The 14,980-nt window shown below is 36.3% G+C and overlaps 1 protein-coding gene across 2 annotated transcripts in view; it reads left to right on the plus strand.

The window, feature by feature from the left end:
* The window catches only part of RALGPS2 (Ral GEF with PH domain and SH3 binding motif 2), a 187,337-nt gene that overhangs the window by 97,928 nt on the left and 74,429 nt on the right, over positions 1-14,980 (plus strand). For both annotated transcript variants that reach the window (XM_033200593.1, XM_033200592.1), the window contains exon 8: positions 5,233-5,359. In XM_033200593.1, the coding sequence (XP_033056484.1) occupies positions 5,233-5,359 (127 nt within the window). The remainder of the gene's footprint in view (positions 1-5,232; positions 5,360-14,980) is intronic.

The raw sequence follows: 14,980 nt of genomic DNA on the forward strand, positions 1-14,980 counted from the left end.
ATACTTTCTGAGAAATGTGTTGTTTGGTGATTTTGTTGTTCAAACATCATAGAATGTAATCACACAAACCCAGATGGCATAGCCTACAATACACCTAGGCTATATGGTAGAGCCTATTGCTTCTAGACTACAAGCCTATACACCATGTTACTGTACTGAGTAGGCAGTTATAACACGGTGGTATTTGTATATTTAAACATGGAAAAGGCACAGTAAAAAATACAGTATTATAATCTTATGGGACCACTGTTGTGTATGCAGTTTGTTCTTGACTGACAAGTCGTTATGCAGCACATGACTGTATAAGGAGCTCAGACAATGTGATAACAAGAAAACAACCCAATTAAAAAATGGGCAAAGGATCTGAATAGACATTTCTCAAAAGAAGACATACACATGTCCCACAGGTATATGAAAAGATGCTCAACATCACTAATCATCAGGGCAATGCAAATCAAAACCACATAATATATGATCTCACACCTGTTAGAATAGCTATTATCAAAAAGCCAAAAGATAACTTACAAGTATTGGTAAAGATGTGGAGAAAAGGGAACTCTTGTACAGTGTTGGTGGGAATGTAAATTGGTACGGTCACGGAAAACAGTATGGAGATTCCCCAAAAATAATAATGGAACAATTACATGATCCAGCAATCCCATTTCTGAGTATATATCCAGAGACATTGAAATTGATATGTCAAAGAGATATCTGCACTCCTATGTTCATTGCAGCATTATTCTCAATAGCCAAAATATGGAACCAACCTAAATGTCCGTTAGCAGATGAATGGATAAAGAAAATGTGGTTTATATACACAATGGAATACTATTCAGCCTTACATTTACAACAGCATGGATGAATTTGGAGATCATTATCCTCAGTGAAGTAAGCTAGATACAGAAAGACAAATGCTGCTGTACAGTTTCACTTATCTGTGAAATCTTAACAGGCTGAACTCATAGAAGCAAAAAGTAGAAGAATGGTTGCTGAGGTGCAGGGGAAATGTTGGGTCAGTAGGTACAAAGCTTCAGTTATCTAGAACGGGGGTAACCAAACCCCAGGCTGCTGACCAGTACTGGTCCGTGGCCTGTTAGGAACCAGGCCACAGCAGGAGGTGGGCAGCAGGCAAGTGAGCATTACTGCATGAGGTCTGTCTCCTGTCAGATTATCGGCAGCATTAGATTCTCATAGGTGCGTGAACCCTATTTGTGAACTGCGCATGTGAAGGATCTAGGTTGTGTGCTCCTTATGAGAATCTAATGCCTGATGATCTGAGGTGGAACAGTTTCATCGCAAAACCTTTCCCCATTCATGTTCATGGAAAGATTGTCTTCCACAAAACTAGTCGCTGGTGCCAAATAGGTTAGGAACCCGCTAATGGAGAGATAATAAGTTCTGGAGATCTAATGTACAGCATGAGGACTGTAGTTGACTATAGTTAATAAGACTATATTGTATGCTTGAATTTTTCTAAGAGAGTGGATCTTTATTTAATTTTATTATTTATTTATTTATTTATTTTTATTTTTTTGAGATGGAGTCTCGCTCTATCACCCAGGCTGTAGTGAGGTGACGCAATCTTGGCTCACTGCATTCTCCACCTCCCAGGCTCAAGCGTTTCTCCTGCCTCAGCCTTCTGAGTAGCTGGGATTACAGGCGCCCACCATCTTACCCAGCTAATTTTTGTATTTTTAGTAGAGGCAGTGTTTTGCCTTGTTGGCCAGGCTGGTCTCAAACTCCTGACCTCAAGTGATCTGCCTGCCTTGGCCTCCTGTAGTGCTAGGATTACAAGCTTGAGCCACCATGTCCAGCCTGAGAGAGTGAATCTTAAATGTTCTTACCATACAAATACATGTAAGAACTAACTAACTTTGTGAGATGATGGATATGTGAATTAGCATGATAGCTTGATAATAATTTCATTTTATATATATGTGTATTAAAACATGTACACCTCAAGTATATGCAATTTAAATTTGTCAATTATATCACAGTACTGCTGGTAGAAGATTGATTGTAAAGTTTATATGGAAATTCAAAGGTTCAGGAATAGCTGAAGAAGACAGTGGGAGTTGGGGACATAAGCATTTGCCCTAACAGATGTCAGGATATACTATATTCTTTGGACAGTATATGATTCTTGCAGTTTTAGACATATCTACCAATGAAACAGAATGAAGAACCCAGAAATACCTCCTTGTTTTTACAGGATTCTGATATGTGTATGACAGAGATGGCATTGTAAGTTGAAGAAATGAGGGACTGTTTAATAATTGGAGCTGCAAAATTGGTCACCAGTTTGGGGGAAATAAAATGAAATCAGGCCCCTTACACCATTTACAAAAATCCTTATGATGCAAGGGCTTAAATGTGAAATGAAAAACTTTAGTTTTTTAGAAGGAAAAATATATGTGAATATCTCTCTGGTTTGGCATGAATAGATTTCTGGCTTGGGATAAGTAAGGATTTTTTAGATAAGATACAGAAAGCTCCAACAATGAAAGAAAAGATAATAAATTTTGTCATGTTAAAGTAAGAATTTCTGTTCATCAAAAGATATCTTAAAATTGAAAAGAGGATGCAGTGGAGGGGAGATACGTGCAACAGTTGTCCAACTAGAATGTGTCCAACACAAGAATTTGCATCCAGAATATATAAAGAACTCTAACAAAGAAAAAAGAAAAAAAATAGAAAAATTAACATTATAAATGTATTTTGTAGAGGAGAGGATACACATAGAAGCAGTGAAAATGAATGAACTATGGCTTCCCACAACTTCATGGATGAAGTTTTAATATCACAATGTTAATGAACAAAGTAATTGCCAAAGACTAAAAATGAAATAAAAGTTAAAAGGGAATAAAATTTGCCAAAATGAAATAAAATTTGAGGGGAATGATAAACAGAACATTCAGAGTAGTGGTTACTGGTTACCTCTTAAAGGCAGTCAAGGCAACTGGATGGAAGGTGAGTCATGTGTATTTGTTATAAAGTTTAAATCCATTTAACAAAGCCATACCAGGCTCTAATGATAATTGAGTGTCACAAACAAAAGATTATAATTAATCTGCACTCCAGGTCTGAGATAAAGTATTCATTTGTGCAGATACACACATTCATACATATTGTGTGAAGATACAAATCAAGGTGATGAGGAATAATCTGGGAGTTTGTGTTTCCTGGGGTGACTGATGTGAGCAGGCATTCATCTAGGTTTTCCCCCAAAACAGATTGTGGTGGTAAGGTGGTGTCAGATATCTGGTCAGGAACATCTAGAATTCTGTGGGTCTCCTATTTCGTTAATACCAATGAAAGTGTGAAGAGCCTTTCCCCCATTTGTCATGCTCTTGGTGCCAAGGCCATGTGGAGTTAGAACACTGTGAAGTGTTTTGTCCCCCCCCACCCTCAGCATTTTTTGGAGGGGAAAATATAGTAAAGTGACTTTATAAAGATAACATTATAAATATCAAAAGAAAATTTGAAAAGAAGAAAGAAAATCAAGACTTCTCAGTTAATAGAGTTTCTGAGCTATCACTCAGGAAATACCTATATTAACATCTAATGAGTTCTTTACATACATATTCTTCCTCTAGTCTTCTGGAAACAAGTCTCTTCTATCACAACTCGGATTGAATTCTGTTTATCTGATTATTGATTTATTAAGAAAATTACAAAATCATGTTATTTTTTATGTGTTAGACCATATAGTTTGTTACAACAGTTCTTTCAGTTGTTTCAGCTGTGGCAAGATTAGTTACCAGTTCCAAGTAATTTGTTTCTCCTGATATTGTGCCAAAGTTTTTGAATGATCGACTTAGGGGAAAAAAAAAGGGCAGGTTTATCATTATCCCTGTGTCACATAGCTATATTTTGCATATCCAAATACTTCCTTAAGTGGGAAAGAGATAGTTAGATTTACAGGCAACAAGCAAACATTTGCATCTAATCTTGAGGCTGCTAATCAAGTATCTTAAAAGTGAAGTAAGAGAAAATTGTAAAACCACTGTTTTAGACCATGGAATATCCATCTAAAACATTAAAGCAAAGGACCCCTTGACATTGTATTTTGAAGAGGGAGCAATACTGTTGAAACATTTTTCTAATACAGATTATTTGAAGATAATCTGCATCTTTGAGCCTCTGAGCAATAGATCCCAACTGTACTACTTATAATACTAGAAAGAGTAGTAGATTAGGTGTCAGAATACTCTTATCTCCAGAACCAGACTATAAGACCCTGAAAAACAAGGACATACATCTTTGTGAGTGAGTGAGTAACAGAGAGTATTATATTCCACTACTTGTTAACGATCTAGGTTGTGTGCTCCTTATGAGGATCTAATGCCTGATGATCCACTACTTGTTAACTCATACTTTTTTGTTAATCTCATAGGAAAATTAGATGAGACTTATATAGGTGGAAATGTTTTGCATGCTGTAAAACAACACCAACATTTTAATATGAAATAAAGTGAAATCTTATCTAGTAATGAAATGGAAACTTCATATGTTTAAATAAAAAAAATAATTTTTTCAGTCTTTGGAATGATTTGAAAAACGATTTCCTGAACCTTTTAGTGAACACCATTGTGACTGACTGACTTTGCTTTTTTTTTTTTAACTCCCCTTGATTATTACATTGATCTCATAGGGCACTTACTACAAATCTACCTCTCAAGTGTCTTTTAGTTGTGCTGTATGTGATATAGCACTGATCAAAGAGAAGAAAATGGCAGAAATCAAAAAATGTAAGGAATTACAGGATTTTACAGTTATTAGGACTAGCCATGACTAGATTTATCAAGAAAAAGGGTTAATCACAAAATGTGGTGTTTATTTCTTAATGATTACGCAAGAATGATCTTTATCTTTGAGGTGGCAAGGGACAGTTCATTAAAATACTTGGACATTTGAGCTAAATATGAATGCATAATTTTCCAAAATTAGGAAGGTGATTAATAAAAATTGATTACTTTAAAATAGTAAACATGAAAATGTTATAATTTATTACTTAATTTTATGAACATACAAAGGATATCTTACAAATAATGAATTTGGATTATTAATAGATGAATCTGATTTTGCTTTATATACTACAAAGATATAATTAAAGAAGATATAACTTTGAAATTAAAATCCATATTCACAGTAAATGCAACTTCAGTTCAGGTCTTTGCTACAACAAAATGAGATTTGTAAATAACTTAGGTTTTTCTGTTTGTTTTTTAGTTATTAAGTCGAAAAGACAAAACTACCTTTGAAAAATTAGAATATGTAATGAGTAAAGAAGATAACTACAAAAGACTCAGAGACTATATAAGTAGCTTAAAGATGACACCTTGCATTCCCTATTTAGGTGAGTTATGTCACTGTGTGTTTTTTGTTTCTAGTTGTTACTCTTCCTTAATCAGTAATTTATGTGAAATTCAAGGTATTTTTTAAATGTTTGTATCCTTTGGTAAGCTGAAAAAAATTGGCTAAAGATAGTTGTTACCCTATTACCTGGAATGTATTTTCATCTTAGCCTTTTGCCCTAAAGGTTTTTCATAGTCTATTGTTTTCTTAGAGTAGGACCATATAGTAAAACAATATTTTTTAACTGTGTTAGTAATGCTTTTAAAGAATATAATAGTTTGTAATGATGTTTAATACATTAAGGAAATTGATCAAAGTCCTTATACATAGTGAGGAGATATTTTAGTGTGAATTCTAAAGTAGTCTCAATGCATATTGGTATTGTTTACCAGAATGAAATGAGTTGATTCACTGTCGCAATTTAGCTTCGTGCTGAGACAGTTCTGTATTTCACATCTCATCTAATTAAGAATTTATCTCTTTATTATGTATCTGACAGTGCTTGTAAGTTCAAGAAGTATTTAACCAATAACATTGTAAGATTATTTTTAACAAAGTAGGAATAATGCTTTGTTAGGTGTTTGAATGAAAAGAAGACCCAAATAAATTGTTCTTTTAAATAGATATGTAAATCAGGCATAAGGAAAATATATGATACGTACCTAGCATATATTAAAATGAAATGATTTGATCCTATGTAGAGAGTAATCAAATGATGAAGATTTGGTGTTTTGTGGTCCTCCCCTAGATTTTGTGTTTTATGAAATTACACTAAATTTCAAGATAGCTATTTCTAAGAGTGATTACAGTGTCACCTTGAAGTCTTTACAGTCTCAGTGACTAGAAGACAAAGAAGAGACAAAGGCAGTTGATGCATGCCCATTTAGTTACTATAGAACATCAACCTTACTTTCCCAGAGAAGGGTTTAACTCTTTAGAATATTGTGGGACACCCTAGGATTGCAGAGAATGGGGACCTATTGTGTACCTTGTGTTGAAGGCAGAATACCCCTAAGCACGGTAGAGTTAATGGCCACTGCATCCCAGAATATTTTATCCTGTTTCTTTGATAAACAGCTTAGGACCATAGTAAGCATGACTCTTATCAGAGAGGCTCTAAGCTGGCTGTTAGGGGAAAGACATTCTGTATGTGCTTTACATTTTTGTGTTGTTGCTGTCATTCTTTGTTTTGTTTTGTTTGTTTTTTGAGATAGTCTCGCTCTGTTTCCCAGGCTGGAGCACAGAGGTGCGATCTCTGTTCACTGCAGCCTCTGCCTTCCAAGTTCAAGTGATTCTCCTGCTTCAGCCTCCCAAGTAGCTGGGATTACAGGCATGCACCACCACACCCAGCTAATTTTTGTATTTCTAGTAGAGACGGGGTTTTGCCATGTTGGCCAGGCTGGTCTTGAACTCCTGGCCTCAAGTGATCCGCCTGTCTCAGCCTCCCAAAGTGCTGGGATTATAGGCATGAGCCACCACACCCAGTGTGGTGCTCTGTGTTTTACCATAGCCTTGGCTGTGCCCATGCTTGCAAATATAATTCGAGGAGAGAAGGAACAGGGAATTTTTTCAAAAATAATGCCTTCACAATTCAGAAGAATGTATACTTTTTATAGTGTGAAGAATATTTAGACTGAGAATTGGCAATCCTCAATTCCACAGTGACTCTACAGTCCTAATTTTTCAAGTCATTGAATTTTCTTCTTTGAGCCTTGTTCTCTTTACCTAGAAATAGCATGCATAGGCCGGGCGGTGTGGCTCACGCCTGTGATCCCAGCACTTTGGGAGGCCGAGGCAGGTGGATCACGAGGTCAGGAGATCAAGACCATGGTGAAACCCCTTCTCTACTAAAAATGCAAAAAAAATCAGCCAGACATGGTGGCGGGCGCCTGTAGTCCCAGCTACTTGGGAGGCTGAAGCAGGAGAATGGCGTGAACCCAGGAGGTGGAGCTTATGGTGAGCCGAGATCGCGCCATTGCACTCCAGCCTGGGCGACAGAGCGAGACTCCGTCTCAAAAAACAAACAAAAAAAAGAAATAGCATGCATAGGACTAGAATCATGTTCTTCTTAAGGCTGAATGGGAGCATTGTGATATCTTCTTTCTTTTTTTTTTTTTTTTTTGCGACCCAGTCTCACTCTTGTTGTCCAAGCTGGATTGCAGTGGCACTGTCTCAGCTCACTGCCACCTCCACCTCCTGGGTTCAAGTGATTCTGCTGCCTCAGCTTCCCATGTAACCGGGATTACAGGCGTGCACCACCACACCCAGCTAATTTTTGTATTTTTAGTAGAGAGGGGGTTTCACTGTGTTGGCCAGGCTAGTCTTGAATCCCTGACCTCAAGTGATCCGCCCACCTCAGCCTCCCAAAGTGCCGGGGATTATAGGCATGAGCGATCAAACCCAGCTGTAGTGATGTCTTCTAATTAACTTATTTTAATATCGAGAAAACCAAGATCCAGAAAGGTGGAAGACCTGGCTCATAGTCCTAAGACCTAGTTACTGACAGGTCTGCATTCTGAAGTCTTAACTGAGAGAGCTCCAATTATACCTGCTGAACTCTCATTTTAAAATTTACCGATTTTATGATTGCTTTCCTTTTCTCATTGAAATATGTTTTCTCAAACTAAATTTCATAATTCATATCTTCTGGAAAAGAAAATTAAGATTATTTTCCTTTCAAAATGAGAAAATAAAATAATAGGAATCCTTATGCTGTGATTTCTAGTTGGGGAATTTCTTGTACTCTTGGACCTTCTTGACATTTTTCCACAGTGGAGACATCAGTACAGGATTAAAGCTGTGTGCATCTGTATATGTGCTTAGGTACACTCAGGCACTCTCATGCACACACACAGAGAAAATTGGGGGAGAAAGCACTAGCCAAGTTGGAGTTCAGTGGAATCAGGAAAGGTTTTCTATTGGAGAATATACCTCTTCTTTCTCAGCCCTGGTACCTGAAACAAAAAGTAATCATACCTGTGGGTTAAAGCAAATGAGGAAAATGTTGAGATACAGATGTTAATTTGGAGAAAATATTACAAGCATTGTTTTTCCTGTGTCTTCCATTTTTCCTGTCATCTCCAATGACTCTTTCTTTTTTCAGTTCCCTTTCATTTTATATGTTCTCATGATGCAGGATCTTACGTTTCACTCTCACCATGTGGTTCTACTTCACTTTATAATTAAGCTAATTTAAAAGTATCCTATTTTTGTTGTCTCCTTTTTCTCCATCTTCACTCTCTAGAAATTTTCCTAATGTCACCAGTGACTTCCTGGTTGAAACATTTAATAGGTGTTTCTCAAGCCCCATCTTAATTGTGTGAGAATTGGTGTCGGTAATTTCTCCTCCTTGAAATTCTCCCCAAGTAGCACCAGTGTCTTTCTTGGCTTCCCTTCTGCATTTCTGGCTTTTGTTTTATTGGCTGCTCTTACTCTACCTTCATCTCTTAAATGTATTCTTGAGAGATGTCAGTCCACTTTTCTTTCTTTATTTTTTTTGTTTTTGTTTTTGTTTTTGTTTTTGTTTTTCGGAGACAAGTCTCACTCTGTCATCCAGGCTGGAGTGCAGTGGCACAGTCAGCTCACTACAGCTTCAAACTCCTGGGCTCAAGCAATCCTCCCACCTCAGCCTCTGGAGTCGCTGAGACTACAGGTGTGTACCACCAAGCACGGCTAATTAAAAAAAATTTTTTGTTGAGACGGGGTCTTGCCATGTTGCCCAGGCTGATCTCAAACTCCTGGCCTCAAGCAGTCTTCCCACTTCAGCCTCCCAAAGTGCTGCGATTACAGGTGTGAGCCACTGGACTCAGCCAGTCCACTTCTTTTATTACTCTATACAATCGGAGTGGTCTCATCAGGTTTTTTCTATATATTGCCTGATCTTCCAAATCTAGACTAAATCTGTCTAACTTTGTATATCATTGTATATTTTATATCTATCTGTGTATCTTAGCTATCTACTTAATCCCTGGGGCCTTCTAACATTTTTAGATACTAAGTGAGAAAAATCTACAGGTATCTCCCATTCAACATGTGCAGAAGGGAATTCATCATCTCTCCTCCTTCCCCCAAACTTGATCCCCATCTTATCTCCTATAGCTTACTCTACCAGTGACCAGTGAGTGTAGTATTATTAACACTGCGGTACCACACTACAGTCTGGTGTTTTAATGCATTTCTCCTTCCTCCTCCTCTGCTTCTCATATTCACTAGTAAAATGCATATGTCTGAGGGTTATCCAAGAATTAGAAATCAAAAGGGAAAAAAACGGAAGGAAATTAAGACATTAAAAGAGAACATACACTATAGAATTTGCATAATTTTAGATATTGGTATTCATATAGTTCATCCCTATCTAGGTATGTGAAGAAGCATCTTGATTGTGAGATTATTGGGGACTTCTTGGCATAAATATTTGGTAGACATGGCAAAGGAAAAGGAAACATTTATCAGATGAGTTTTTATGACTCAGTTCGTTTCCGGTATGAAAATCATCCTTTTAATGTAATGACCGCTTTGCTTTTTAGCAAACCTTGAGATTAAATTTATTTAATCTATTAAAACATACATAGTTTTCCTAAGAAAATGTGACACAAATCTGTTTTACAACTTTTTTACTGCTTGATTTACATCATCGACATATGGGTTTTTTTATTGCTTATCTTCAATACTGAAGTATACTGAAGAATGAAGATTTAACAGTAGTTTATATCTTGTTAATATTTACTTTTTTATGGTTTCTAATTTAAAATTAATTTGCTTGTGATTTTTAAATTTAATTTGTCTTGATTTCAGAATCCTTTTCTATTTGTGTGAAGCTAGGCTTAGTACAGTTGACAAAAACTTCAGCATTTATAAATGCTGTGCATTTGATAGGTTAGAAGTTGTCCTAAAGACAATTAAAAGGTAATACTCATTATGCAAATTGGTAGCTTCATTTAACTATTCCTCTTCAAGTATACAGAGTTTGCATAATGCTATGCTTTATTCATTATGTCTGCAGAGGTTCTTATGGAAAGAATATATCAATGAAAGAATGAAAGTGCATAGAAAAAAGGTAACAGCTAATGATTTCTTAACATGAGGGATATGGTCCAAACTAATAGTTTTTTCTCCCCTAAAAATGAGAACCAAAACCTACCAATTTTTGTGAAGCTGATAAAAGGGGGTAGAGGCCTATATGCTGACAGAACTCTTATTTTGATACCACCGAATTTATCTGTAGTTCAATGTGGATTAAATTATAAGAAGTAGAAATGTTTTCTTGGCTCTCAACACATCATCCCTTAAAAAATTGTCTCTTCTGTTGGTTTGCATTCAAGGTAAAAATTAGTCAGCTTGGACAATACCGTGAAAAATTCTTAGAATAAGGATATAATTTGTCTAGAGAGGAATAGTTGGCAAATCTCAAGGAAAAAATTGCTTTATAAGAGAATTATTGCTTTTAAATCTGAAAGTCATTAACAACACTTATTTGTTCTTGTCGTTGGAGAACAGTCTTAAGGGGCTTCTTGAAGAATTTGGCATGGGAAGTTTTATTTTGCTGACGAGAGAAAACTAGAATATTGTGAAAAAAATAATTTAGTTGTATGAAACATGATAAATATTCTTTAATGTGCCTTTTCTAAGCCTCATTTCTACTTTATGTACTACAAAGATGTAGTAGCTCGACCAAGAAAGCATATTTTGGCTAGGTATGGTGGTTCATGCCTATAATCCCAGCACTTTGGGAGGCTGAGGCGGGTGGATCACCTAAGGTCAGGAGTTCAAGACCAGCCTGGCCAACATGGCAAAACCATGTCTCTACTAAAAAATGCAAAAAATTAGCTGGGTGTGGTGGCACATGCCTGTACTTCCAGCTACTCAGGAGGCTGAAGCAGGAGAATTGCTTGAACCCAGGAGGTGGAGGCTGCATTGAGCCGAGATCGCACCGTGGCACTCCACCTTGGGTGACAGAACAAGACTCCATCTCAAAAAAAAAAAAAAAAAAAAACACCGTATTTTTTGAACCATGGAAATCAGTAAATTGTTGTAGTACTCTATACTGTTTCCTATTAAGTAGAAGCAGAATGTAACAGAAAAGTTTTTGTAAAATCTCTAGCCCTCTGTAGAATATACTCTTTTGATGGATCTAGATATGACTTGTTTTTCCTATTGGAGAGAGACTTCTCCTTCCCCTTCGCCATTTAATTTTTAATTTAATATGTCAGGTTTTCATAATAGGACTTTTTTGTTAGAAGAGAAATGCTGTTCTTATAATCCTCTGTAATATAGTGTTCCTTGCCTACTGCTCTCTGCAAAGCACCCTATTTATGATATTTTCATTAATCTGTCTCCTCCTCAACAGAATGTAAGCCCCTATTTGTCTTGGTTTAAGGGTTTATCCTTATAGCATCTAGAACAAAAGTAGTCATATAATAAATGTTTCTTGGTTCAACTAATTATCCCTGTCAGGCTCTTCCCATTGTTTCAGTAATTTTGATTTAATTTCTGTTTAAACAATAAATGTATTTGTGTGGCATATTTGCATGGATCAACTCAACTCCTTACCCACCCCTGATTTTTGTTGTTGTTGTTATTTTGTTTTGTTTTTGATGCCTCAGCTGGCACCTAGTATTTACTTAGCACTGTGCTTGTTGCTAACTATATAGCAGGAGATTACAATGGGCTTTGTGCCTGCCTTTATAGAACTTAATATCTCTGTAATAACACAGGTCCAGGATATCATTACCTCATGAATGATATCTCTTCTTTTCTATATCCTGGTAGAGATGCATATCATTGCCTTGTGCCTTACATTCTTAGTAGTGTCCTTATCATAGTTAATGACATTTTTAAAACGTATCTAAAATGATAAGAATCTTACCAATTTGGTTTTCAGTCGTTTTTGCATAGATTGAATTGTTAAATATTCAGTAGAATATAGTTATTTAGTTTTAGAAATTTCTAACTCATGTAAAAATATTTTCAAAAATAAGAGTTTTTTATTCATATTTCTATTCAGATAATTTCAACAAAGTCCAAGTCTTTTTGCTAATCTGTAGGAATTAAAAGGAGATTTTTCCTCTCCTTTGATATAATTTTTCTTCAATATGTGAGGCTCTGACACTGATCTAAAAAATGCCTAATGATCAAAAAATGTCATTGGCTTTTAACTTTTTAAGTTTTATTCCATTTTTCTTTCTTTAGTTTGATTTGTCAATAATATACATTATAGATCACCCTATTATTTTAATTATATGTTGTTATATATTGTATGCTGAAACAGCAGTAAAGCATCTTCACTGATTTTCTTTTGGATTCGAGAATAAGCTCTGACCACATGGCAGCTAGCCCCTTTTCTTTAGCCAGAATTACATCCCCATTTTCCATTACCTCATTTATATATTTTTTTTACCCTCACTCTTTTATATATTTAAAATTCTTCTAAGTTCTTTGTTGATATGTTTTCTGAAGTTTACTTTAGACCAAAGACTTCTGAAATAAAAGAGCTGGGGGTGGGGTTGTGTTAATTTCATCCCCATGTTCATAGTGTTTTCTTTAAGTGTCTTGTCTTTCTAAAAAAATAAGAATAGCAGCTATACAGATCTGCATGCTAATTGTAAACGGAATCAGATTCCCCTAACAACAGTTTTGCCCGTGGTGTTTCCAATCTGAATATTTCACAGTTTTGTAATTTTTTTAAGCAAGCTTTGGCAGGAAAATAATAATTTCAGTAACATTTATTCAACACTTAGGCCTATATAGCTGACACTGTACTTTATATAGATTATCTAATACGTAATAGCAGTTTTATAAAGTAAATGATATTATTTGTATTTTACGGGTGAAAAAACTGAGACAAAGGAGATTAAATTGACTTGCTATAAAGATATGCATTTCGTTCACAGCTCAAAGAAAGCATGATGGATTACATTAAAATTTGGGGTATCTGTGTTTAGGTTAAAATTTTGAGCTCATTCATCAGTCTTTCCTATAATTATGTATAGAATTATAACTTGATACCAGTTAACTCCACTGATAAAACTAAAAAGTGGCTGGGCATGGTGGCTCATGCCTGTAATCCCAGCACTTTGGGAGGCCAAGGCAGGCGGATCACCTGAGGTCAGGAGTTCGAGACTAGCCTGGCCAACATGGTGAAATGCCATCTCTACTGAAAATACAAAAATTAGCTGGGTGTGGTGGCAAATGCCTGTAATCCCAGCTACTGGGGAGGCTGAGGCAGGAGAATAGCTTGAACCTAGGAGGTGGAGGTTGCAGTGAGCCAAGATCGTGCCATTGCACTTCAGCCTGGGCAACAAGAGCAAAACTCTGTATCAAGAAGAAAAAAAAACTGAAAAGTGAGCTAGTTTAATATAAGATGGCCTTTTTTTCAGGGCAAGGTCATAGCATTGTAAGTGGAATCATTCTTTTCTTACTTGGGTATCTTTCACAGACACTAGAATAAAAAGACTAAAAACTCGTTAGGGTATAATCTTTAACTTACTACAAAGATTAAGTTAAATACATGTAAACCATATTACTTTAGTACAGATTTACAAGTTATTTGAAATGTTTTTATGATTGCAGAAGGTTTATTCTCCTTATATTACCAGCAGGAGTCCTAAGAAATACAATGCTAAGAGAATAGCACTCTCCTATCATGACTCAGAGTTAAGTAAACAGCAGAATGAAAATTGATCTTTATACTACCAAGCATGAAGCCCAGAGATAGTGTATTTGTAGGTGTCTACCAAATTTCAAGTTGCTATCTAATTTTGGCATTTTCCAAAATCTCAAATTTTTAAAATCTGCTTCAGAGAGGTCAAGTGTTCTAGGCAATCATGGCCTCCCATTTAGTCCAGAATAGAGTCTAAATCTATTGTAGGATAAAATTCATTAACTTATTAACAGTAACAACATAAAAAACCTTTCTTGACTGAACACAGTGGCTCACACCTGTAATCCCAGTGCTTAGGGAGTCCAAAGTGGGAGAATCACTTGAGGCCAGGAGTTTGAGGCCAGCCTGGGCAACACAGTGAGACCCCATCTCTACAAAGAAAATACAAAAATTAGTTGGGCATGGTAGCATGCACCTGTAGTCCCAGCTACTCAGGAGGCTAAGGTGGGAGGATTGCTTGAGCCCAGGAGTTCGAGGTTACAGTAAGCTAAGATCGTGCCACTATACTCCAACCTGGGTGACATAGTGGGACACTGTCTTAAAAAAATAGAAAGAAAAATTTAAAAAAGAATCCTTCTGTAAACCAGTTCTAAGGGAAGGTTGTAGTTCAATCTTGCCGAAGATAAGGCAAACCCATCTTTATTCCTAGATGACCTGCAAAGTAGGTAGCTCTTGGACCCTGCCTGTCACACAAATGAACTAACCTGATCTTTCGCAAGACTCTCTTTAGGCTGAAGTTCATACTATATCTCTAAGAAGAGTTTCTTTTTATTTGTGGTCCAGCCGCTTAACTGCCTACTATAACAGCTGGCATGGCTCTGTTAGATTTGCAAGTGAAGATAATGTATCAATGTAATTTCATACCCGAAAACTTGGATATTGTTTTGTTTTGTCTTGTTTTTTTGAGAAGGAGTCTCACTGTGTGCCCCAGGCTTGAGTGCAGAGGCGTAATCTCGGCCCACT

Source organism: Trachypithecus francoisi, unplaced genomic scaffold (assembly GCF_009764315.1).
Source record: "Trachypithecus francoisi isolate TF-2019V2 unplaced genomic scaffold, Tfra_2.0 Lachesis_group5, whole genome shotgun sequence".
NCBI lineage: Eukaryota > Metazoa > Chordata > Mammalia > Primates > Cercopithecidae > Trachypithecus > Trachypithecus francoisi.